The sequence below is a fragment of the Vespula pensylvanica genome, chromosome 21, assembly GCF_014466175.1.
Source record: "Vespula pensylvanica isolate Volc-1 chromosome 21, ASM1446617v1, whole genome shotgun sequence".
Taxonomy (NCBI): Eukaryota; Metazoa; Arthropoda; class Insecta; order Hymenoptera; family Vespidae; genus Vespula; species Vespula pensylvanica.
In genome coordinates, this window is record NC_057705.1 from 402,791 (window position 1) to 428,859 (window position 26,069).

At 26.5% G+C, this 26,069-nt stretch overlaps 5 protein-coding genes across 11 annotated transcripts; 2 read left to right on the forward strand and 3 right to left on the reverse strand.

Annotated features, from left to right (window-relative positions):
• Window positions 1–769: 769 nt before the first annotated feature.
• Window positions 770–5,477, reverse strand: LOC122636244 (beclin 1-associated autophagy-related key regulator). Of its 3 annotated transcripts, none has more exons than XM_043827254.1 (9): window positions 5,098–5,477; window positions 4,740–4,845; window positions 4,521–4,602; window positions 4,186–4,423; window positions 3,938–4,110; window positions 3,709–3,862; window positions 3,441–3,617; window positions 3,229–3,358; window positions 770–3,163 (listed from the first exon to the last, which is right to left on the reverse strand). In XM_043827254.1, the coding sequence occupies exons 1-9, from the start codon at window positions 5,295–5,297 to the stop codon at window positions 2,999–3,001; spliced, it is 1,425 nt and encodes a 474-aa protein (XP_043683189.1). In that variant the 5' UTR covers window positions 5,298–5,477; the 3' UTR covers window positions 770–2,998. The 3 variants fall into 3 exon arrangements, with proteins under 3 accessions (XP_043683189.1, XP_043683188.1, XP_043683187.1); XM_043827253.1 differs by having other exon boundaries at window positions 3,938–4,113; window positions 5,098–5,476; XM_043827252.1 differs by having other exon boundaries at window positions 3,938–4,122; window positions 5,098–5,474.
• Window positions 5,478–5,481: 4 nt separating this feature from the next.
• LOC122636242 (probable cleavage and polyadenylation specificity factor subunit 2) lies at window positions 5,482–9,253 on the forward strand. 5 transcript variants are annotated; one of them, XM_043827248.1, is made up of 11 exons: window positions 5,482–5,618; window positions 6,201–6,396; window positions 6,495–6,654; window positions 6,730–7,081; window positions 7,162–7,472; window positions 7,542–7,801; window positions 7,891–8,076; window positions 8,162–8,531; window positions 8,610–8,798; window positions 8,880–9,017; window positions 9,089–9,253. In XM_043827248.1, the coding sequence occupies exons 2-11, from the start codon at window positions 6,248–6,250 to the stop codon at window positions 9,179–9,181; spliced, it is 2,208 nt and encodes a 735-aa protein (XP_043683183.1). In that variant the 5' UTR covers window positions 5,482–5,618; window positions 6,201–6,247; the 3' UTR covers window positions 9,182–9,253. The 5 variants fall into 5 exon arrangements, with proteins under 5 accessions (XP_043683183.1, XP_043683184.1, XP_043683185.1 ...); XM_043827249.1 differs by lacking the exon at window positions 5,482–5,618 and adding an exon at window positions 5,832–5,973; XM_043827250.1 differs by lacking the exon at window positions 5,482–5,618 and adding an exon at window positions 6,108–6,125.
• Window positions 9,254–9,494: 241 nt separating this feature from the next.
• On the forward strand, window positions 9,495–11,632 carry LOC122636305. Its single transcript, XM_043827386.1, has 2 exons — window positions 9,495–9,768; window positions 9,839–11,632. Exon 2 carries the CDS (start codon window positions 9,980–9,982, stop codon window positions 11,273–11,275), a length of 1,296 nt encoding a protein of 431 aa, XP_043683321.1. The 5' UTR covers window positions 9,495–9,768; window positions 9,839–9,979; the 3' UTR covers window positions 11,276–11,632.
• Window positions 11,633–11,964: 332 nt separating this feature from the next.
• LOC122636392 (NSFL1 cofactor p47) lies at window positions 11,965–13,947 on the reverse strand. The gene is made up of 5 exons (XM_043827572.1): window positions 13,846–13,947; window positions 13,030–13,465; window positions 12,511–12,796; window positions 12,200–12,424; window positions 11,965–12,094 (listed from the first exon to the last, which is right to left on the reverse strand). Exons 1-5 carry the CDS (start codon window positions 13,945–13,947, stop codon window positions 11,965–11,967), a joined length of 1,179 nt encoding a protein of 392 aa, XP_043683507.1.
• A 437-nt stretch (window positions 13,948–14,384) lies between these two features.
• Window positions 14,385–26,062, reverse strand: LOC122636298 (dynein axonemal heavy chain 7-like). Its single transcript, XM_043827371.1, has one exon. It carries the CDS (start codon window positions 25,080–25,082, stop codon window positions 14,385–14,387), a length of 10,698 nt encoding a protein of 3,565 aa, XP_043683306.1. The 5' UTR covers window positions 25,083–26,062.
• Between the last annotated feature and the right edge of the window lie 7 nt (window positions 26,063–26,069).

Here is a 26,069-nt window from a genome sequence, read left to right on the forward strand (position 1 = left end):
TTATTCAAGTATAACAAATTATATTATATATAATTACTGATAATGAAAATGATCAATCTTTATATCTTTCAAATTTATTATAATCTTTTAATATGACGTTTTTGATAACATATTTTGTTACAATCATATTTGAATTATAAAAACATTCATATATTAAATATTTAAATTATGTTACATCCATTATTATTTTTTATATTTATTGAATTAAACATTCTTTAATGATTTTTTATTCTTGGCTATGAGATTTGGGACCAATTTTAAAGTTGATCTAATTAAATCAGTTAAACTCTTTTAAGAATCCAAGCTAAAATCGGATGCGGTATTTTACAAAATATTATTCTATAGTATAAAATTTAAAATTTAGCACACAATATACTTGAAAAAAAGGTTTATGTTCTACAAGTGTCACATAAGGCAATATTCATATGTCAACAAGATTACTTTATGTAAATGAATATGTTATGTAATAAAAAGGAAATTGTAGTTGACTAATCTTTTGTGTCATTATCACACATACTATTTTCGTACATTTAAAGCAATATTTCTACATCACAAAAAATAAATTATTCACCATTAATCCAATGCCTTCATTAATGATTACTTATCCCTTCTTTTCTTAAAAATAAATAGATAATATTGTTGTACCCAAGTATTTCAACAAACTCTACAATATATACTGAGAAAAAAATAATTAAATATTTGTCAATATTGTATATAAAATAATGAAGAAAATGAATTAATCCATTAATATTTTATCAAAAATAAGTAGTAAAAAAAAATTCCTGGTTTATTTAATGTATATCACAATGACACATCTTCCAGAAAAACAGTCATGTTAATTAATATAAATAATATATCATTCACACACACACATTCCTGTCTATATATTATTTATTAAATATTTTAGCTGTTTAGACACATGTGAAATGTGTCTTGTAATTTTCTATATTTTTTATCTTGATGAACAAACTCTATCAAGTTCAGTACTTATAGTTACTGATATTTGATATTATAAATATAAATAATTAAATAAAAAAAATATCCTTATTAATTTATATACATAAAATTTTGTGCTATATTGTATAAATATAGTTAAATCTTCGTTTAGCAATATCTACATAATGCATTTTAATTTGTTCCAAAAAATGTATGATCATTAAATATTTCTATAATTTTGAATTTCTATTTATTACAATAATATATAGTTTCTATAATGTATAATTTTTATGTTTAAAGATTCCTTAGAATTGTCACATTTGCCTTAATGTCATGAAATTTCAATTGCTCAAATAGACTACAATAATGTATTTTGCAAATATGTGTATGCGCGCGTGTATATGTGTATTTATCATATCATTTTCGATTTATTTAATTATTACATCACTTTTATTTTGCAATCTATACTAATTTTACTAATCTATACTACTAATCTTACAAATCTATACTAATTTTAAGCAGCAATTGTAAATAAAAAATTAATATGTTACTAAAGTTTGTATAACAGTAAGCAATTCTTAGCTCTATTCAATTTTAAAAGCAATATATATAATTAAATACATAAGCTAATTAAATAAATAACTTTATTTACCTTTTATAAAATTAAGCATAAGGCAAATATGACAATGAATTTATGAAATGAAATTTTCTGTTTTTACGTACAAAAATAATTTTACTCTCTGATACTTAATAATTTATCTAAATCGTCCAATGTAAATTACACTGTTTGGTACCACTGCACTGTATTTATGTGCATAAATTGTGATTTCATCATGTTTCTTATTATATCGTATATATTGTGCTGTAAACTATAAATGGAATATTAGTCATATACATATTATATTATTAACAATTTAATAAATATATACACACGCACATGTATATATAGCCAATAGAGCAGTAATTGTAATTCGTGTGAATAAATTTTATTTACAATAACATTCTCCAGTCACGCATGAAATTTTCGATAAATTGTGTTTTTGATTTTTTAGTTTTTGAACAAATTATAGTATACTTTTAGAATGCATATAACGACTTATATAATATAATATTTGAATGCTATAAGGATTGTAATAGTAATACAATGTATAAGAATAAGTTAGTTTAATTAATATTATCGACTTTTTTGTGAGCACATTGGTTTATTTACAAACGTGCCAAAAAAAAGATATAAATATTTTAAGTAGTTTGTAAAGTTTATGAAATAATTATAAATTTCAAGGAAACAAATTATTTTGATATGTCCCTTGAAATTATTTTAAGCATTCATAATCAAAAGAGCATACTAATCACATAACTTCTCTATAATTTTATAAATAAAAATATTAATATTATATTTAAATTAAGGAAGCGTGATATATCTTAAATATTTTAAGACAAAGTAATCACAAAGTACTGCAAAAATAACAGTAATCACTAATAAGGCAGTCATTATAAACTCACATATATTGCGATATTAAATCGTTAAAAAACGATTAATAAAACAATGTATTATAATATACCAGAATACAGGATTCCAGTTAAGCAACATTTCTTGCTATATGTTGTGGATTCAAAAAAATAAGTCAAATATATATCTTTTTTTTTCGTCCCACTTCCGTTTCACAGCATACCATCTGGTACGTATTCTTTACCATACTTCCGATAGTGCCTAACGAAAATCAAATGTATCATGAATCTTAGATAGCAATAAAAATACGTGTACAACCCTTCAGACTTCAATAATAACATAATTCTAACATAATAAAACAATTTATATCATTAACTAAAATTCTTTAATATCGCATAGGATTTAAAAAATTTATATCTATATACAAACTATTTTTAATTTGAAAAATTACATCTAACAGAACAAACATATTACGTAAAAGATAAATGACATTTTTATAAGACATACACCTTAAAGCATTTCTAAAGGATATATATTTCAATATGTACATACATATTGAAGTATTTAATTAAAATCTGTATAAAAAGAAGTGTATCAGTAAAAAAAAGCAGTCTATTTATTGGTTGTCCAACCACGCCAAATAGAGGCAATACTAGCTGCAGCACTTGTTACCAAGCCTCCAGCAACGCTCTGATTCACTTGCATACTAGAAGATTGTTGATTAACCAAGGATCCAGGAATGGGAACTGTCATTTCAGGACATGCGACATTTGGGACCTTCAAAGAACATAAAAAATTTATTCAGACATTAATAAAATTTCTCAAAAACTGGTGTGACTTACTGCTTCCCATTCCCAATTAAAAGCATCTTCTTCCTCATCAGAAGCAGAATCATCACTGTTTTCCAAGTCAGGAACTAACTGACTATACAATTGTGCTATTACATTTGGATCAACTTCCATTGGACCAATTCTATGTAACAATAGATATTTATTTTCATTAGAAATAATTATATATTTTTTTCTCATAAAAAATATTAGATATATCATTGTACCTTCCAAGATCACTGATTTCAGTATTGAGTAAGTGCATTAGATTTTGTAAAGTGTGCATTGGATGAAGCACTGCAATATCTGTATTTTGTGTAAAGCATAAATGTAGAACATTACTGTTAAGCCTTGCTACCTTTCTAGCAAATTTCTGATCCGACATTTCATTGCCACAAAATTCTCTAAAAATGTATTAGTTATAATATTTTACTACATATGCATATTGTAAATCAATAAATAAACCTGATAAATTTTATATAGCTCACCACTTACCCATAACCAAGTTTGTAAGGTAATCTTACATTTACATAATATGCTATGATATTGACAAGTTGTGTGGCGAAAGTTAAAGCGGCACTGATATTGTATGCTGGATTGTGCAATGGTTCTTTATTTGTACCAGGCACGCCATCTTTATTTGCAGCAACTAAGAGACAAATAAAATGATAGGTAACAACTTCTAATAAATACTTTCAGATGAATTAATGTCTAAGGTAATTACCCCATAAAGAATAAGCACTATAATCGCCTGATCCTGGTAATGTTGGAGCAATTATACGATGTTGTACTTCTGAAGCATTTTCTGCATCATTAATCCATCTACCTCTTACATATGATGTTCCTGATGCATCTGCTAATGCACAAGTAACCACATCTGCATTTACATCTTCTTCACTACTACATAAACTGTAAATATGTTAATACATATCATAATTATTATAAATTTTATTATTCTAACATAAAGTTTACCTTCTGTTAGATTGCACCTGTGAGAGTGGAAATATGTATTGAATCAATTGTTTAGCAGCAATTCTGATAACTTTCTTTAATTGTTGTCGTTTTCGATCAACTGCATCTTTATGTTTTTCTTGTTTCAAACGCATGGTATTAGCCAACTTATGTAACCTTTCAATTCTTTCTTCATGTCTAGGAATTCTTAAAGCCAACTGAGAATTCACATCTTTTAGAACGTTTAAACGTTGATTACCTACCATAGATTAAAATTAATACAATACATATTAATATTTCAAATTAAATTTTGTATGCAAAAATAATAAATACAATTAATAATTTTAGAAACATACCTCTGCTTATACTTTGTCTGGTTTCGTGAACTAATAATTGAAGAAGTCTAATTCTTTCTTTACAAACATTTATATCGCATATCTGTATAAAAGATGCAAAACATATAACATATTGTAACAATATAAAATAACAAAATAAAAAATAGCAAGCATTAACTCAAGTCATAAATATTTAATTTGTTACAATATTCTCATGAAATAAATATATTTTGTAAATACCAATTTATCCTTCTGTTTATGTTTTTCAAGAGCCTTCATACATTTTTCTTCCAGTTGAGCTCTGGCAGCTTTTAAACGAAATAATCGTAGTTGCTTATCTGCAAAACTAAATAAAGAAAAATTTATATATTATCATTCTACTATTCTAGTCATTAAATATTTTTCTAATTTTATATAAAGTCTAGAGACACAAGTGTATTCAACTGATATCTTTTATTCTTATACAAAATTTAACAAGAGAAGTCTTGTACTTTGTAAATAATCTTAATACTTTGCTTAAAAGTTAAATGGTTTAATTTTTATAATAGAAAAATATAATTAGAAAGATATAATCAGAAATAGTAATATGTATATATACCGTTCTGAGTAAACAGCATTTAAATGAATGAAATCTCCATTTTGAATACATTGTCGACAATAAAAAATTCGTCGACTATTATGGCACAGTGGACACTTTAATAAATTAACGGTTAAACGATTAGAAACGTCTTCTAATTCAGAGGAAAGATGAAAATCTGCAGGAGCGTTACAAGAACCGTCCGAACTGCTTGTCGCCATAACCAAAAACCAGAACCATGAACGCGGACTTCGTCTGTCTGTTGTCACTCATCAGCTGATCCAATATTTACTTGTAATGTTAAACCGCGCCACATTGTGATATCTGACCTATCGAATAATATTGCTTTTTTCACTTTTATCTATTACATATGACGAGGCACTTAATCCGACTTCTAATTTACGCGTAATTAACTATTTAAGTATCGAATAGTAACAAAAGTCAACATAAATTTTGACTTACGTATTTCATTGGTATTTCGCAGTAATGATTCTATTTACATAAATGTCCTTACATACATGAAATCGGAATAAATTACATACGTAATTATATTTCTCATTTTCTTTATGATATAATATAAAATATTAATTATTATTTATATATCAAAAAAATATATATATTTTAACTTTTTTATTTCTGTACAATTACATCAGTGATACCTTACTTTTTATATTTTACTTCCGAAATAATCAATTAAATGTATTTATACGTTTGTTATTGTTGAATTTTATAAAAAATACTGGGACATTAATTATAATCGACTAATAACAATTAATCGTGATATATAATTTTTAATGATGACAATTCGTGTATATTAGTGTATACAAAATGAAATTGTAATAACCTTTGCGCAGATTTTGCCCGCGCATTCTCTAATGAGCGTCTTATGAATCGCTTGTGCGTCGTATTTCAGATATATTTTCAATATTTTCAATGATAAACTCTTACTTATATGAATTTATTGATTTAACTTAAAAATTGATATTTATTTACATATATTTGTAATAGTTTTCTCACATATATCTATGTATAAATATAATTTTCTATAAGAATATTAATTTTTCATACAATGATCAAATTAACCAATAAATTGAAAATCTATTTTAATGTAAAATTTGTTTTAGATGAGCGATTATTAATTGCCCAAAAATAATTTAAATAGGAAATCAAAATGACATCAATTATAAAACTTCATGCTATATCTGGAGCAATGGATGAATCTCCACCTTGTTATATATTACAAGTCGATGAATTAAGAATATTACTGGATTGTGGATGGGATGAGAATTTTGATCAAGATTTTATAAGAGAGTTAAAAAGGTACAAAATCCATATATATTGCAGGTGTTATTTAAGATTAATATTAATATATCTTTCATATTATCTAAAGATTTAATTTATTTATATTGATTCCTTAGACATGTTAATCAAATAGATGCAGTTTTACTTTCATATCCAGATCCATTGCATCTAGGTGCACTGCCATACTTAGTAGGAAAATGTGGTTTGAATTGTCCTATATATGCTACAATACCTGTCTATAAAATGGGACAAATGTTTATGTATGACATGTATCAGGTATTATTCTTCTATAAAAATATAAATGATTCAATTCAAGTTGTATGATATATTAAATTGTTATGTTTATTTTAGTCTCGCCATAATATGGAAGACTTCGATTTATTTACTCTTGATGATGTAGATGCTGCATTTGATAAAATTGTGCAATTAAAGTATAATCAAAGCATATCGATGAAAGGTAAAGGTTATGGTGTTACTTTAACACCTTTGCCTGCTGGACACATGATTGGTGGAACAATCTGGAAGATAGTTAAAGTAGGAGAAGAAGATATAATATATGCCGTTGATTTCAATCATAAAAAAGAACGTCATTTAAATGGATGTGAATTGGAAAGACTACAAAGGCCATCTTTACTTATAACAGATGCTTTTAATGCTACATATCAACAAGCCAGACGTAGAACTAGAGATGAAAAATTAATGAGTAAGTCATTAACATGATAGCACATTCTCTCTTAACATTATTGTTAATTATTTTGTAATTCCTTTTTTCCTTGTTTTAAGCAAATATCTTACAAACCTTAAGAGGTGGTGGAAATGTTCTTGTTAGCGTGGATACTGCTGGACGAGTATTAGAACTAGCACACATGTTAGATCAATTATGGCGCAATAAAGAATCTGGATTACTTGCTTATTCATTGGCACTTTTGAATAATGTTAGTTACAATGTCGTTGAGTTTGCAAAATCACAAATAGAATGGATGAGTGACAAACTCATGAGAAGTTTTGAAGGTGCTAGAAATAATCCATTTCAATTCAAACATTTACAACTTTGCCATAGTATGGCTGAATTAAATCAAGTTCCAAGTCCAAAGGTACAATATAACAAAATATTTTGTATAAGGAAAAATAAAATGCCTCTAATTTTTTATGATGAATTTTAGGTTGTACTTGCAAGTACTCCAGACATGGAATGTGGTTTCTCGCGGGAACTTTTTCTTCAGTGGTGTAATAATCCACAGAACAGCATTATATTAACAAGTAGAACATCTCCAGGAACACTTGCCAGAGATTTAGTAGAAAAAGGAGGAAACAGAAATATTTCTTTAGAAGTAAAAAAACGCATTAAATTAGAGGGTATAGAATTAGAAGAATATTTAAAAAAAGAAAAATTAAAACAGGAACAGATGAAACAAGAACAAATGTACGTCTAAAATTAATATTTTTTATATAATTATCTACTATTTATTACTAAATATTTTTTTTCAAAACTTTTACGAATTGTTATCTCAGGGAAACTGCAGATGTTAGTTCAGAATCTGAAGACGAAATAGAAGTAGGAGGTGGAAGAGGAAAACATGATTTGTTGGTAAAACAAGAAAGTAAGCCTGGATTTTTTAAACAAAATAAAAAACAACATCCTATGTTCCCATTTATTGAAGAAAAGATAAAGATAGATGAATATGGTGAAATTATAAGGTAAGATGTTTGTGTACAACATTAGATTTAAAAAAGATTGTATTATAATAATACATCATACTATATTCACTTTTCTGTATTATAGACCAGAAGATTATAAGATAGCAGAAACCGTACCAGAGGTAGAAGATAATAAAGAAAATGTAGAGACAAAACAAGAAGAAGCTGTACATCATCCAGAGGTACCCACTGATATTCCAACCAAATGCATACAAGTTATGCGTACAATGACAGTTAATGCATCTGTCACATACATAGATTTTGAAGGAAGATCAGATGGAGAATCTCTACAAAAAATCCTAGCACAATTAAGGCCACGACGAGTTGTTCTTGTTAGAGGATCTAAAAAAGACACAGAAATTTTAGCACAACAAGCGCAAAGCGCTGGAGCTCGTGTTTTCACACCTGCAAGAGGAGAAACATTAGACGCTACAACGGAAACTCATATATATCAAGTAAAATTTTAAATGATTTTTTTTCCAGTTTTAATTAAATAATTTACTATTATATTAAAATAATATTTTTCTATTCAGGTTCGTTTAACGGATGCTTTAGTAAGTGGATTAAATTTTTCGAAAGGGAAAGGTGATTCAGAGGTTGCATGGGTAGATGCCATGATCACAGCTCGTGATCCAGTTTGTCGAGATGCTGTAGCTGAAAACGAACAATTGGAAGAGAATAGTGATAAAATACTTACGCTTGAACCTTTACTACTAAATGAGGTATAAAATTAAATAAATACAATTATATAAATAGATAAACGTATATCAAAATGCATTACAATATTTATAATGTACGTCTAGGTTCCTGGACATCAAACTACATTTATAAATGAATTAAAATTATCAGACTTTAAGCAAGTTTTAAATAGGAGTAACATTCCATCAGAATTTAGTGGAGGTGTTTTATGGTGTTGTAATAACACTATTGCTGTCAGAAGGGTTTGTATTAAAAATTATTTTTAGAAATATTTTTGGAATTATTAATATGTGATAATAATTATTTGTTTCAGCATGAAGCAGGAAAAGTTATATTAGAAGGTTGTATTTCTGAGGAATATTATAAAGTACGTGAACTACTGTATGAGCAATATGCGATTGTATAAATATGATTTGTGTAAATAAAATAAATTAATTTAGAATATTTATAATAATAAATATCGAATTTTTTACCTAAGGAATATAACAAGTATTTTCTTTGAAACTATACAATATATTTCCCTATATTACATTTTATCCCTATATTAAACTTTTATATTCTTTATATTACAATTTTCATTGATATTTTTATATACAATATCTAGTTACGATAATATATAATTTTATTTATAATAAATGGAATATTTGTAGAAAATTAAATAATATAACGTAGAATTACTATCTTTTAAATTTGAAAATATTGTGCTGCTACTATTGGCTGTAAGTTAGCTAATCATGGCGTGGTTTAATAAATGAAACATTCATAGATGGTAGTATTAAATTAAAAATATAATAAAAATTAAATGTGATAACAATTGATTATACAATATTGATTGTAAATCTTTTAAGGTGTAGATAAGTTTACTATACGAAATTATATTTTCAATCAAAATCTAACCCAGTGAACATTATAGATTTTTAAATAGAAAAAAATGAGTCTATCAAAAACAGACAAGAAATAAACTTCGTCGTTAACGAAGTTAAACTTCGTGTGGTAATTAAAATCAATTTAATATAGAAAAATTATTATATTATAATTTTTGCAAAAGAATAATTTGTTGCAGTGCTATGTTTGCATATAACCTCTAATTATTGAAAGAGAAAATGTCAACAAGGAATGATAAACTGAAAGATCAAATAATCATAAGTGATTTTGAAGCATCTTTAAATTAAAAAGGATTATTAATTATACGCAAGATAAAAAAATGAGAAAATATTATCAAGCTGCATTAGCTATAGTAGCTGTTGTAAGTTTAATATCATTATTGTTCTATAGACATGAATATAATAAGTTAAGATATGTCTTAGAAGTTTTTAACTATTTTGGTAAACCAGATCAAAAACAAATCAGCACAAATTGCATAAACAATAATGTATCGTTTATGGAGCATAATATAAAATTAGATGAACCTCTTTCATCTTGGCAAAGATTAAATGATGATTTATATGTATATTCTGCATACAATTTAAGAAATAATAAAGTTCATACAATAAGTTTTGGTAAAAAAAATGCTATATCAAATTTACAATGTATAATATATTTTGAAGATGAAACAAAACCATTTGTAGGAAATTATAAGTACATTGTAATCAGTAATACTCCATATTTTGCAAATGAAGAAGAAAAAGCAGGATATAATGGATATTACTTAATTTGTGCCTATAAAGGAAATAAAATACCTATTGGGGTGTCATTTTTTACAGAATTTGATAAAGATACTACTAATGCTCCTATCTTGTCTGTTGTGACACAACCACAAAATTTAAATAACAATGGTATAACAGTTTGTATAATACCACCATTATCGAAACCTATGCATGAAATTGATATGATTACTTTTTTAAGTTTTCATGAATTAATAGGTATAAATAATTTTATAGCATATGATTTTGGTATTGCAAATATGTTAAATAATCGTTTAAAAGAATTTTCTATAAGAAATGTTCTACAATCAAACTTTACATATACAACAGTACCATGGAATTTTCCTTTTAGTAGACTCGATGCTAATATTATGAGAGATATCATAGAAGCAGATTGTTTGCATCGAACATATAATAAAATTATGTATATTGTTACTTTATCCTGGCAAGAATATATAGCATTAAATTACCATCATTCAATTATAAACTTATTAGCTGATTATAGATCATCAAAATTATTAGCAGATCGTTATAAATTAAATAGTTTGACATTTTGTACAAAAGAACTAGATAATACTCTCTCTACAAACATTACATTAATCATGTATAGAAAAATACAATTTGATACAGATCTTACTGACCATTATTCTATTTTCATATCAAAGCCACATGAGGTATTATCAAAAAATAATGTCTATACTCAAAAAATGGCTAAAGACTTGATCCTTGTTCATAATTATAAAACTTGTAGTGATGTTAAAAAGATTCAAAAAGTTAACATTTTTAACACTTCTATTCCAAGATTTTCAAAGGATATAAAAAACTCGCCAATTTTTACAAGATTTATTAACCATTAGGGGGATAACAAAATAACTTTTTTTGATAGTCATCGGTTTTTTGTTCGTATATTTTTGTATTCAATCAATTTTTTTTTTTTATTAAATTTGTAGTAACTCTATTGCCAATAAAAATGTACATTTAGTTATTAAATTATTGTTTTGCTAAAAATAAATTATGATTGACTTATACTAATATCTTAATAATATTATTAATTACTTTGATATTGCTATATTAATTAAGAACATCTGGTATAAAAAGTATGTATTCATTCAAATAATTACAATTTATAAGCAAACAAATTTTGTTAAAGATAAATTTGTTACATAGACCAATTGAGGTGTAAAGTATGTTATAAATATGTACCATAATTGTAAAAAGTTTAATGTTTATAAATATACGTTTATAAGGATAAATTTTTTGTAAATTTATATTCTTATTTTAATTAGACACTATACGCATATTTTAATGAATGCTTCTTACAATTCCTTTTGTTAATTTTTATATAAAATTACGTTTAATGCAGCATGAGATTATATTATTTTTTTTTTAAATCATATGATTAAGTTTTGCAGCGAGACTAACTGACCTCACTATTTTATGAATGAAAATATAAAGAAATTTTGTTTTTACGCATTTGCATATATATATTTTTTACCACCTAGTTATTACATTTTCTGAATTTTATTAACTAAAGTCATAGGAAAGCTTATTTTAGTCGTTGCATTATGGTTGCATTTTTTAAACCTGTTTCTTCAATTGTTTTATCCTCTGTTAATTCCTTAGTTGGATACATAGTTAACAAACTGAAATCTCTTATGGCATATTGAGGCCTCATACTAAAAGTACAATAGTTAAAGGAAAATGCATAGTTTTTTTTTTTTTATACAGCTGCAGTTTAAATATATATTAAGTATTACACACGCGCGCGCGTGCGGACATACAGCGTTATCATTAAAGGATACGTTGTTATATATCTTCTGAGGTCATTTATGGTATGAGTTAAATTGAATTGCGCTCGTACACTACTTCCATCTGCAAGACGTATTTGTATTGTAGTTATCGGTTTAGTTGTATCTAAATTTAATTGCTTTTTTGCTTGTGATTCATTAGCTGCTTGATCAGCTGGGTCAGTTGGAATTGTCATACCAACAGTAGCTGGAGATGGACTGTAAACATTTGATGTAGATATATATTTTATTGTGCTACTAAATGATATTGCTAACTATTAATTATAAGAAGAAATATATGATACCTTCCCAACATATGTCCTTTCCCAGTAAAAGCTTTAACTTTAGTTTTTGGAGGAACATATTCTTCATGACGATGATCTTCCATGTCTAGTCGTAATTCTGCATCTTGAACTTCTTGCCGAATTTCTGCAGGAATTTCTCCTCGCTTGATAGCAGCTAAAAATTCTCTATTTTCTGCATCACTATATGGCCGAATTTCACGATCGTTTATAGTAAAACCATCGCGCCATAATTTCAGAGTAATAAGACCAGTATTAGATTGTTGATTAGATTGTGCTCCTGATACAACTGAAAATACATTGATGTATATTTAAAAATTATTCATTTACTTTCCATATTTTTTATTGAAGTATTACTAATATATAACATTAAATTGTGTTAATTAATTAATTAACTAATTAATACTGTAAGAGATAAAATATTGTTTATATAAAGTAACAGATCATTTACCTAATTTGAACATAATAAAATAGATTAATTTTATATATACTCGTGTATATACACAGAAAATTTGTATATACCTTCTGTATCTGAATTAGTCTGTCCTAATTTATAACCAGTACCACTGAATGTATTTGGTCTTTGTTGTCCACTTGTTCTAGGTTCTATAGAAATAGATTGTTCTTGACACGATTTAAACATATCGCTTATGATATCATTTTTTTTCCCTGGACCAAGTACCTGTTGACCACTGTGTTCAGATCCACCAGCATAGAAGGCTTGTCCTTCTTCTTCTTCTGAACTACTATCTTTATTTTGTAAATCGCTTATCGTACCAAATTTTGGTTTTGGCTTGGATTTATTTTTAGCTGTATTTTTATCCATTGAGCCACTTTCTTTATGTCTCACTATAATCTTTGAACTATCTTCTATATCTTCTTCTTGTACAGCACTTTCGACAGATTCATTTACCAATGTAACAGGTTCATCGGTTTCATAAAAACTTGCAAGTGCAACCTATAATTGTATTATACAATATCAGATCAAAATTGAAATGAAAATTAAGTTTTATTGTTAACTATATCTTATTGTTAACTATATCTGTATGACAAAGGATATTAAGTAACATTAATAAAAAATATGACAATTATATTTACTAGAAGTGTCTTTATACAATCGTTTTTCTGAAGAATTTATTATTATTAATTTTCAAATAAAATAAAAATAATAAAGAATACAAATATAAACTTTTTTTTACAAATGTATCTGTAAATTTGAGTAATACTCCAAATTAAACATTGAAGGTTATATGAAATTGTAGATATATAAGCAACGTAATATGATAAACGATTTTAAATAATCCAAGACAAAATCTACAAGAAAAAATGCAATCTCACCTCGAGCTGCCAAGCGGATGACTCAAGGTAAAATTGTGCTCTTTCTGGTTCAACACCAGTTACATCTGTAAATTGCGAAACCAACTCGTCGTGGTTCGGCATGATATACGATTATCAAATCACTCACACAATGTATGACTGCTTCCTTTCTTGTCGATCGATGTATCTCTATTTAATTTCGCTCGATGAATTCCGTAGATCTAACAACAAAATTTTTTTCTCGGCCTCAAACTGCTACTGTCATTCCTTTTGTCTAGAGAATCTTGAACCGGATGTTACCACGCGGACAAAATTTGCGAAATATTTGAAATTTCAACAGAGTATCTTTACTACATCACATACTTTTACATTTTTTTATAATAATGTTTTACAAATTTATCATAGATAATTTTTAAGGTTTTGCGATATTTAAAAAATTATTGATATTGCGTACATTTATATATAACTTTCTTAAAGAACATTCGTTTGTTAATTTCAAAGTATTTCGATTATAATTTATGATTATAATTAATTTACATTGATATTAGTAATTACTAAATTTAACAATATAATGCTGTACCACGTCTTATCCAATGTGCAACGCATATATTGGTTTTTAAAGGTACGGTCATAATATGAATATGCAAGCTTCGCATTTGGTTGGAGCGTGTAAAATTTGCATTTGATTTTTTAATGTTATTTTCCACGCAAATAGTGTACACAGGACATTTATACACGTTTTGTAATATTATTTCTTTTGTGACAAATTTAAGACAAATGATGGGCATGTCGTTACGATACATACCAGGTACACTGTTTGTTAATGTCATTTTTTCCGAATCCCATTGTGCACCGATTAAATATAATCCATAAATAAAAAAATTATCATTAAATTTTTGTTCAATCTTAGATGGTTCATAAATTGTCAATATTTTTAAGTCCGAGTAAATTTTTTTAATAGGAACATTATGTTTTCTCGAAAACATAAGTTTTGAAACAGAGAGGAACATTTTGCAATACGATAATGCACCAAAATGTATCAAATAAGGACGCTCATTTTTAATCCAATCTTTGATAAAATTTCTTTTCTTTACTAAATAACTGATAAATTCAGAAAGGTTTATAGCTTCCATATTATTGGCTACTTTTTTCCAGATATATGGAATTTGACCATTGTATATTAATTTCCATAATTCTTCCAAATAATTGCTTAATATAATCTCACCATTAAATGCTGATCTTAAATCTGTCAATGTTTTTCTCATTTCGGTAAGTGTTTTATTAAGTAATTCAATTTCATATATTAACACGATATTCAATGGATTTGAAAGTATAGAATGATAAATATTTTCTACATTTTCAACGATACATATATCTGATATTTCAGCTTCAATATTATTGATTATAGTTAATTTATCAGCTTCTATAAATTCATCAATCTTTGATAAGGTCATAGAACTCATTAAAGACATATATGTTAGAAATTCTGTACTTTCTTTAACATCTCTGAAAGCAATAGCATTTTCATCCGTTCCAAATACTTCAGCAGAATGATTTATTGACATATTTTGTATATGTTTTATTATTTCATTATATTCACATTTTCGAGGCAATAGATATTTTGGATTGTTTGAAAAGAAGTACTGTGAATATGTTATATTATCATTGCAATAATAATTTAAGAGATAATTTATACATCTTTGATCATATTTGTTCATAATTTTTCCACCATAATTACATTCACCGATAAAATATGATATTGCTTCAATTGATATATCTTCATGCTTGTTCATTAAATTTTGTAATTGCATAATGGATGTTTCAAAGTCAAAATAATCAAAATCATATGGAATATTCCAACCCTGCAGTCCAAAGTTATTTTTTTCCTTAACAACTGTATGGAAGAAACACAGTTCATAAAGAAATTTTATAAATATTTTTTCTTTTCCAGGACAACAATCAAAAATATTTTTATTGTTTATAGATTTTGATTGAAAAGATCTCAATAAATTTTCTTTAATATTAATTGGATCATCTATTGTTATCTTCACACTGTTTTGCAAAATACTTATAGGAAATTCATTAATAGAATAACTGGATAGCCATAATCGAAAAGTTAAAGATGTGTTCGATGCATTAAAATTTTCACAAATTTTTTCTAACTGAAATAACCATGGAACAGCAAGATGACAATTTTGAAGAAATATCCATCCACCATCTTTTTGTGCTTTTTTAATAAGTATTTCTGCTTTCTTTTGCTGTGTATCTTCCATAGAAAGAGAGATGTATTTTGATGAATAACCAATGGTACTTGCATAAGCAGAAAGAAAAGAAAGAGGCAAAGAATAGGTTGGTAAAATAAATAAAAGCGGATGAAGGCAACTAGATTCTGCATATGATTGTGATATTATGTATTCAGATGAGTAGTTAAACATTTTTCCCAAATAATTCTCCACAAAATATATTATATGATAAATGATTTTATCTGGCTTTGCAATTTTAGCTAATATTAAATTTTGAAATGGGCCTAAAGTTTCATTCCATGGATCTGGTAATGTTTGAGTTTCTAAATGATCTGAGGTCCAATATATTTTCCAAGCTACATTAGAAGAAATATCTTGTGCAAGACCATGAAAATTAGGTAAGTTATCATTTATATAACAAATTTTGTTCCACAACTTTGTTGATAACCAAATTGGTGCTTTGTATAAATTTGAAATATTAGAATACTCTATGTCCGTGACAGAAAAAAAATTAATTTCTTTTTCTGTTGTTTGCTTATTGTCTAATAAAATTTTAGAACATAGTAAAAATGAATAAACGAGTTTATGTTTTTCAAACAAAGATCTACGGACACTTGAATGAAGATTTTGTGTAAATGAATATTTTAATAATTTCAACCGTTTCTCAAGAGGAATATTTTTGTTTGATCCTTGGATGGACCGTGTAAATAATTGGATAAACCATTTGAATGAAAAGCGATACATATGATTTAAGTTTGATAATGCATTAAGTGTTGTAAATAATCCAGCACAAAAATTAGTATATTGCATATAAGTACTTCGAACCATATTTATTTTATTTTTCATTTTTTCAGCTTGTTCTTGTTTTCTTATTATTTCCAAAGAAAGTGTCTTGGAAGAATCTAATATCTGTATAGCTTTTTCATCTTCTATAATATTTGTACTGGTAGATGACAATGTATTTAAAATTTTATCTTCTTGTGATTTAAGAGCTTGCCTATTGATAGCATCTTCTATCCAAATATTTTCAAATTGTTCTTGGAGGTCTAATCTTTCCTTTCCAATAATTATATCTAAAAGTTTATCTTGAAGAGCTTCACAAGAAAGTGAAAAATCTATTACAATAAGTTTATTATATACATGAGGTAAATAATGTGGATTAGGTAATCTTGTTGTGATGTACAATCTGAAATTGAGTGAATACTTTGTGATAGTTCGACCAATTTTTAAATACCAATCATCTCCATTTTTATAAATATTTTTTAACAACAGTGAATCTATAGCAACTTCAAGTTCTTCTCCAATGTTTTCTAACAAAATTGGATTACCATTTTCAATATTATACTGTATGATGGATATATAGTCAGAATCTGTGAATTTTACAACTTTAAGACCATTTTTTTTCTCTATTTCTTTAATCCAATTATTAGCTTGATTCTGAGAATCAATGAATAAAGGCCATAATTTAGAGTTCTCCATAATAATAGCATTCTCTGTGGAAAATTTGTTTTTAGATAAGCCACTAAGATACCATGAACTTATTTTAAATTCCACTCCAAGTATATTCACAAAATCATAAGATTTAGAGTATGGTAATTTTAAAATTTGCAGAAGCTTGATCCATTTCTCTATCATTTTATCTCGATATTTGGTGTTATATGGAGCCATGTAAGCTATTATCCCAGAAGAAAGTATCATATCTCCAGCCAAATTATCATAATTTAATTGAAGATTATATACAAATTGTAACCAACGTTCTTTTTCACTTCCAAGACTTGCAATCAAACTTTCTGCTTTTTGCAATTTCTTTGTACAGTTACTTACTTCTTCCTCTAATTTTAATTTTTTTTGTAAAGTATCTTGGAGGCTATTGTTCAGAGTAGCCAACTTTATATTTAAATTAGAAAGAGTTCGACGTTTTTCATTTAAAAATGCTTCTGCTTCGTCACATTCTTTCTGAGCTGTTGCTAATTTTTCTTTTTTTGGAGCCACCACTTTAGCAATTTCATTATAAGATACCATTGCTCTTACCCACTTACAAAGTCCTTCTGCTGCACTTGATGCTTTAGCAACAATATGAGGTACAAAATTTTTATCAGTCATGTAAACATTTTTAACAATTTGTATAACCATAGATGGTATGTTATCTTTATTATAATCTTTCAAATTTTGTAAGAAATTCATATCTCCTAAAATACGTTTACTTGGACCCCAATAATCCGTAATTTTCTTTCCGCTAATAGGATCAACGACTCGATCTGGTGCTATGCCTAACATAACACAAACAGCAGCCATCACTAACTTTACAGTATCAGGAGGATTTTTCATAGCTTTGACTAAAGTAATGTCAGTTGGTTTCAATGTATTTAAAGCTAAAACAGCATCTTCAAGAATAGGAATAGCTACTGCAAGGTCAGTTTCACATTCAGATTTGAGAGCTCCAGCAATTTCTGCCTTTTTATTGGCAATTCCTTCTTCTTTTTTTATAAGGATTGTAGCCTTCTCTACAGTTAAATTTTCATTTTCAACTTCTCTCATTGTCTTTATAGTTCTTTGAGCAGATAGTTCTAATTCGGGTTTTAGAATTGTTAATGTCATACTCATTTTTTCTACTTGTTTTGCTGCTATTTCAAGTTGCTCTAAGCTTGTCATATATCTATTTCTGGTAGTAATAATTTCTTTTTGCTTCTTAGTCATTAAATGTGTATATAACTTTACAGTATGTAAAAAAGCTGAGTTTGTAACATACATTGGTATTCCATTATCCTTTAAGTACATCATGCTATTTATTTTTGCATCATTATGAAAATTTATGCAAGCTTTTATTACACTATCCTTTATATTTTCTGGAATATCTATAGTTTTTATATGACTTCTAGCTATTTCAACAAGAGCATCCTCTGGCCATGTATCATAACAATTTATTGTACAGTATTTTATTAAATTAGGATATAAGTAAAAATATTTTCTCATTGTATTATTGATGGGACTAAAACCAAGTACAAAATGTAAATTATTTTTACATTGCTGAACAAAATAATCCATTACAGCAGAAATATTTATTTCTGCATTTGGATCACCTTTTTGAGCATGTATACGTGTTGCTGCTATGATACTAAGTTTTTCTTCACTTGAAAACAAGTCAGGTATTTCACCAGTATTCAATAAACAATTAATATCTTGAAGGAATATATTCTTCATTTGTCTATCAGTAAGATAAAACGTACAATTTTTTTGAGATTCTCCACATGTACGTAATATTTCTTTTAAATCTTCTCTCCAAACATTAAAATTATAATACGAATCCATAGTAGGTTCAAAGAATTTTTGCTCTAATTGTATATAACTAGCGAGTTTAGTTATTGATCTTTTACCAGATCTAACAGTAGAAATAATTATTGCATTTCCACTAGGCATTGCTAATATTCTACAAATTTGTACTAGATTTATTAAAATTTGTTGTGTTATTACAATATTAATTTTTTCATTATTACTATTATTATAATACTTCATGTAAGATGTAATTGTGTCCTTCAATATTTCCATAGAACTTATTTCTTCATATTTTTTATACTTGGGTGAAGTTTTCTCCATTTCCATAAAATTACAGAATAGGAGATATTTTAGACTATCTTTTGTAATTTTGTTATCAAATTTCAACAAATGGTCAAAAGCAGACTCAAACGGATCTTTAAAATATTTGTTCACAGCTTCTTTTATACTTTGATATAAGATCTCTTTATCATCATCATCTGAAATCCGATCACCGAATACACGCAGCGTTTCATGTACCCACAAACGAATGAATATAATTTTTGTATCTACTGATTCTTTTTGGATAAGACTACAACCACTTATCACTCTATATATGTCTCTAATATTAAATAAATACTGCACTTTGGCAGGTATTGGACGCAAGGTGTTGAATATTGAGTTGTAAACATCAATTGTAGCATTTGTTATACTTGTTACATTATTTAATACATCTGTGCTAAAAAGATTATTTTTTAAATTAGTTAAAAGCATATTAGAAAATATTTTATATATGTTATCTGTTGTAAGTTCAGGGAATGTGTAAACATTAAAATGTCGCATGAATCTAGGACAAATATTATGTTTGTCATGACCAGTAGTTATTGTTAATAAAAAGCTGATATTGGTAATGAAAATTTTTTCAAGTATTTTTGTGTCATACCAATACCCATAATTAAAATATTGTCGTATTAATTCTAGCACAGATTTTGAATCAATATTTGCGTCAGTATTTAGATTTAAATCATCTATTAAGTTTAAACAATATTTATCTTCTGGTAAAGTATAGTATTTTTTTTTAATTCTACTTAAATATGACAAAAATAAATACTTTGCTTTTTCTGCAGTTCTAAGAGAAGAAAAATTAAAAGTATTTGTTAAATATTTGTGCTTTGATAATTTATTTTTTAACAGGTTCTGTAAAAAAACAGTTTTACCTGTTGTAGTATTACTGCAAATAAGAAAAGGTTTGCAATACTTGATATGTGTAAGAAATAAATGACTATACTTAACAGAATTAAGAGTTGGAACATACTTTTGATCAAAATTGCACATATCTGTTATTATTTCAACTTTCAATAAATCATTACAATGTTTCCAATTACCTACACCTTTAAAAATATATAAATTATCTTGTATCAATCCTTCAGTAGGCAAAGCAATATCATAATTTTTAATTTCTGGTGGACGTGGATATTTTTTGTGAGCATCATTCCAAAGTGCAATACAGAATTCATTAAATTTTATTTGAAAAGCTGTGCATGAATTTCCTCCAAGAACCCATACTAAAGATAACATTAAAGCAGCTTGTGACCATATAACAAAATGATCTAAATTTTCTTTTCTTTCTAATTGTTCATTACAAGCTTCTATTAAATACATTTCAAATAAGCTTAATGTTGATGTCACAAGATGTAATTCTCCTACATTTATTGTCATTGAGCAATTCAAACGTACGAACTGAAGACAAGCATCTAATGACCAGCTTAATAATGAATACATTATTTTCTCATACTTATTATACATTTGATTTTTACTTATATGAGATAATATATATGGTTTCCAACCAATAGATTGTGGTTCAATGTAAATCATACCACAATGTGATACAATAACTGGAGATACATTTACTAAATTTATAGTTTCAAATATTATAGACATTGTTTGTGTCATCAAAATCCTTTCTCCAGAGATTAAATGAAGCAATTTATTGCTATCTATTACAGTGTACAAATTTTCAACCCATACATCACTCAAGGATCCATCAAATATCAACCACTTTTTATCTGATGAAGTATTTGTTGCAAAGGTACGGAATATTTTAGAACATAAACCATCCTCCCATAAACTCAATTCTCTTTTGTATTGACCAAATAATTGATTGTTGTTAATGACTCCTGGATTTATGATCTCTAGTGTAACTTTTGCACCATTATTATCTTTCCATTTATGCAGTAATAAAAAAGTATCTGCAAGAATTTGTAACATTTCTGTTTTTCCTGTAAGTGGACCACCAACAAGTATAAGAGCATGTTGAACATGCATTAATTCAAAAATCTGTAAACTTTTCAGTTTCAGTATTTCATGAAAATGCAGAGATCTTGATTTGCATACATTTTCTAGAGCCATTAAAACTGCATCATAATTGAGAGATGGTAACTTAATGCAAGGAAATATATTATGTATTATATTTTGGAAAATTATCATATCCTCATTACAGAATATTGGTAAAATTATGTCAATTACTGAACGTAGCAATAAAACATTTTCATCTTCTGTTTGAAAATGAATTTTTAACATCCTTGCAGTTTTAATAATTGTTTTCAACGAGCACATGTTAAATTTATAATGTGGTCTATCTAATAATTGTTCTGATAACAATTTATAAATTACAATCAATTTTGCTGCAAGTTCTCTTCCATTGCAGAAACCAGATGCTAAAAGTTCTATTTCTATTATTTGACTGAGATCTGGTTTTATTATAGAAATTGTACGAAAAAGTATTTTCAAGTTATCTGGTAATTCATAATATTTAGTATGTTGCACATTCATAATAATGCAAATATTTCCATTTGGATTTAAATTTAATTTGGTTCCTTCAAACATTACAGATTTTAAATTTGTTGATGTTATCTGATGAACATTCACGATTGTTTGTGTAACTGCAGATAGTACACTTAACTTCAGTTTATCTAAGTTTTTAAAACAAATCCATGTTCCACAAGAAATAAGTCCTTTCAATACATATAATATAAATTTGTAAGTAAATCTTTCATTCATGTTTAATATATAATAAGGCATTGCAAGAGAACTTATTAAATACTTAATAGTTTCTGTTTTGCCAGTTGCCACTGATCCAATAATAGTCCCATATAAATGATAGTTGTAAGCTTCCATTAATGTACGAAGACATCTATCAGTTAATGGTGTATTTACTAAATGTTGTTGATAATAATTATATTCATAGCCATAATTTACTGTAGCATTACATAGTGAAATTTTTATATCACTTTCAGTCCAGTAATAACGCATTTGTGCCAACCAGTTAAAGTCAGTAGAAGAATTAACATTATTTTCTATTAATAATTTAATAATTTCTTCATGATTAGCAGTTATAATTATTAATGACATTAAAAGTTTTCTTTCTTGATGCATTATATTATTTTTAACTTGATTAGATAAACTGGTAAATAATTCTAAATACTTTTTGTAAACTGTTTTTAGTAATAATAAATTAAAAGGTGAGTAACAACTTTGAACCAAAGATGTCCAATAAATACGAGAAATACAAATTATTACCATGCTTGGTACATTTGTAATCCAATCACATACATCCTTTTCTTCAAAATGCAAATAACATTGTTGTAAATTCTCACAGATTATATTTTTTAATACTTTTTGTAAAGTGCATAACCATTCTTGTTCACCATTAAATATTATTCTAATATTTGTATTGAGTTGAAGGCTCTCATCACAATCTCCCAAAATAGAATAGATGTTATAAGTTTTATCAAATCTTAATTTTTTGATACCAGGAAAACATTTTTGTAAACATAACTGCAATTTATCAGTATTATCTAACTCAAATAATATGTTTTGAATTTCTATATCTGATAAAAAAAAGAACCTTTCAAACTCTAATCTTTTACCATCTAAATAATTATGAACACTTTTTATTATCTGATCCATTTTAATATTTGCATCATATAAATTATTCAATATATCAGAATCATTCTGTATAGTATAAAAAGTAGCATTTTCTGAAATTCTGTTTTGAATATTTTCCAATATTTTATTCACTTCTCTATATAAAGAATTTTCTTGGAATAAATAAGTTTCTGTTGCTTGACTATAAAATATTGAACTTACAGAACTTTTGTATTTCTGTATCTCAAACCAAAGTATTATTATTTCTTGTATCTTTTTGAGAGAAAAATGAAAATCTCTAAGAGGTGAGGATATAGATTCAACAAAGTGAGATGCTCTCATTTCTTCTATTTTTACGAAATGATCTTCAAGAAGACTGTCTATATCATCTTGTTTTTTGAATGTAAACAATTTGGTTTTGTTGCTATAAACTATTTCAAATGAAATTGTATACCACATTTGTTGCATTTCTGACAATTGTTGATAAAGACAAAGCTCTTTAGTAGCCTTTGTACTTATAATTTCATATTTCTTTATATTTTCTATTAGATTAAAATTAATAATTTTCTGAAGTGTAGTTCCAGCATTTGGAGTAAGATCAAACTGTGATATAATAGACATTTCTTTCCAATGTTGTTGCTTGAGTGCAGGATTACATACACACATTACAAGTGGTATATAAACTTTAAATTGTTGAATATCATTAAGTGCTTGCCAGGATAGTTTCAGTGGAGCAGGTTGTTGCATAGGATCTGGGTCATCTGTGATTCCAGAGAACTTAAATGATTTATTTGATGTAACATCCATTTTAATTTGTGACTTGAATTGTTTATTCATCTCTGTAAATTTTGTAAAATAATCTGCAGTCTTTTCCTTAATCACACTAGGATTCAAATACTCAAAAGGTCCATCCAACCATATAGATTTATCTCTCTGCCATTGACAAATAACATTAACAAGACAATAAAATGGATTAACTATCTCTTTTAATTCAACAACTCTTGGAAATTCAGTTTCTGGAAATTTAAAAGATGATTCTTCTGCATTAATCGTGATAACTTGATCTTCTATTTCTTTGACTTTTCTGATAAGATCATCATAATGTTCAGAATATTCTTGAACTTTCTTAATATCATCCATATTATCTAAAATAATAAGATATGGAAAGAGATTATCTACTTCAACATTTAAAGTATTTATCCGTTTTTGAAGGTCATCTTCAAAATCACTTTTAATTGCCTCACATATAATATTACTTTGTGCAAATATAGGTTGTATTAAATTCAACCATCTTATAGTGTCTTTATTTATTCTCATATGATCATTTGTTAATGTAGTTATTTCTAATAGAATACTTAACATTTCTGTTGATTTATATATCCTTTCTTTCAATCCCTTTACTAAGACTTTTGAATCATGCAACATATAATCAATTAATTCAGTTAATCTCTTTGCATCTTTAGGTACATTTAAAGCCTTTGTTTTAAGATTTTCAAATTCAGAACAAATAAGTTGATTGTATGTTAGATGATAGTTCACCAATTCCTTTGTAAATATGTCAATTATTTCAGAGCAATATTTTATTAATGCTTCTTTTACAGGTTCTTGATTTAATTGACCTATATCATAATACATGTTTTTTACCATTGACTTTGCAGCATCACGATACATATTATATTTTTTTATTTCAATTAGACAAACATCAAAATCTACCTTTTGTGAAATTAATAATTGAATTGTTTCCTTTACATTTGTACCATCACATATAATACCAAACTGATCAATAATAGTTGTAAGATCACTTATTATTGGTTGAAACATATTTTCTAGTCTCATTTGTAATTTATTGTAAGAACTTTCAACAAACCATTGTGGTAATTTGATCTTAATATATTCATGATTTGTTTTTATGTTAAAACATTTCTCAAATGGAACTAATTCTTGAGCAACATTTTCAATATTTGAAAGAATATCATGGAATACATAAAATAAATCTTTTATATTAGGTTTTAAAGTAATCTGATTGTTTTCATAGATAAGCTTAATTTCAATTTGTGGTCAACTATATTTACTCTCCATAAAACTTATTATATTATCAATTGATTCTATCATTATCAATATTATCTGCTGTGTAAAAACATTTGTTACACACTGTACAAAATGCATTAAACGTTTTATAGGCATATTTTTTAATGTTTTTGCATCCATTATAGCTTTATATGTTTCATTATAAAAACTGCTCGTTATAAATAAAGCATTCCTATTAATATCCTTGATGGATATACTATGTAATTGAGATAAGGTTATTATTTTACAATGTTGATATTTCTTAAGATCACAAATAATTTTGGGAAGTGTTAACTGTGCTGTGTGAACAATATTTCTTATTATTTCATGAGAAAGAAAATATTTTTTCATAAGAAGATTACGATTTTTTATAAATTTGCCTTTGTATAATTTATAACTATCAAAATTAGTTATTAATTTTGGATAATGATCCTTCTCGAAATACACAGTATTTTTAATTCCTAAACTTTGCTTTTCATTTATATATGTAATTTCAATTTCATGAAAAATACGATTGATTAGTTTAGAATATTTTTTTCTATGTTTTTTTGGTATTAAAACTAATATATCGTTTTTAAATTTTTGAGGAAAAGAATCCATAGTTTAGAAATTTATTGTACTAGTTAGAAATAGTAAATAAAATGTAACTATTGTTTTGTTACCATAGATACAACCATTCTTCTCCTCAACATTCCGTTCTACATTTTTACTATTAATTTCATGACTAAACGGTAAAAAAGAAATTTAATTAATGAA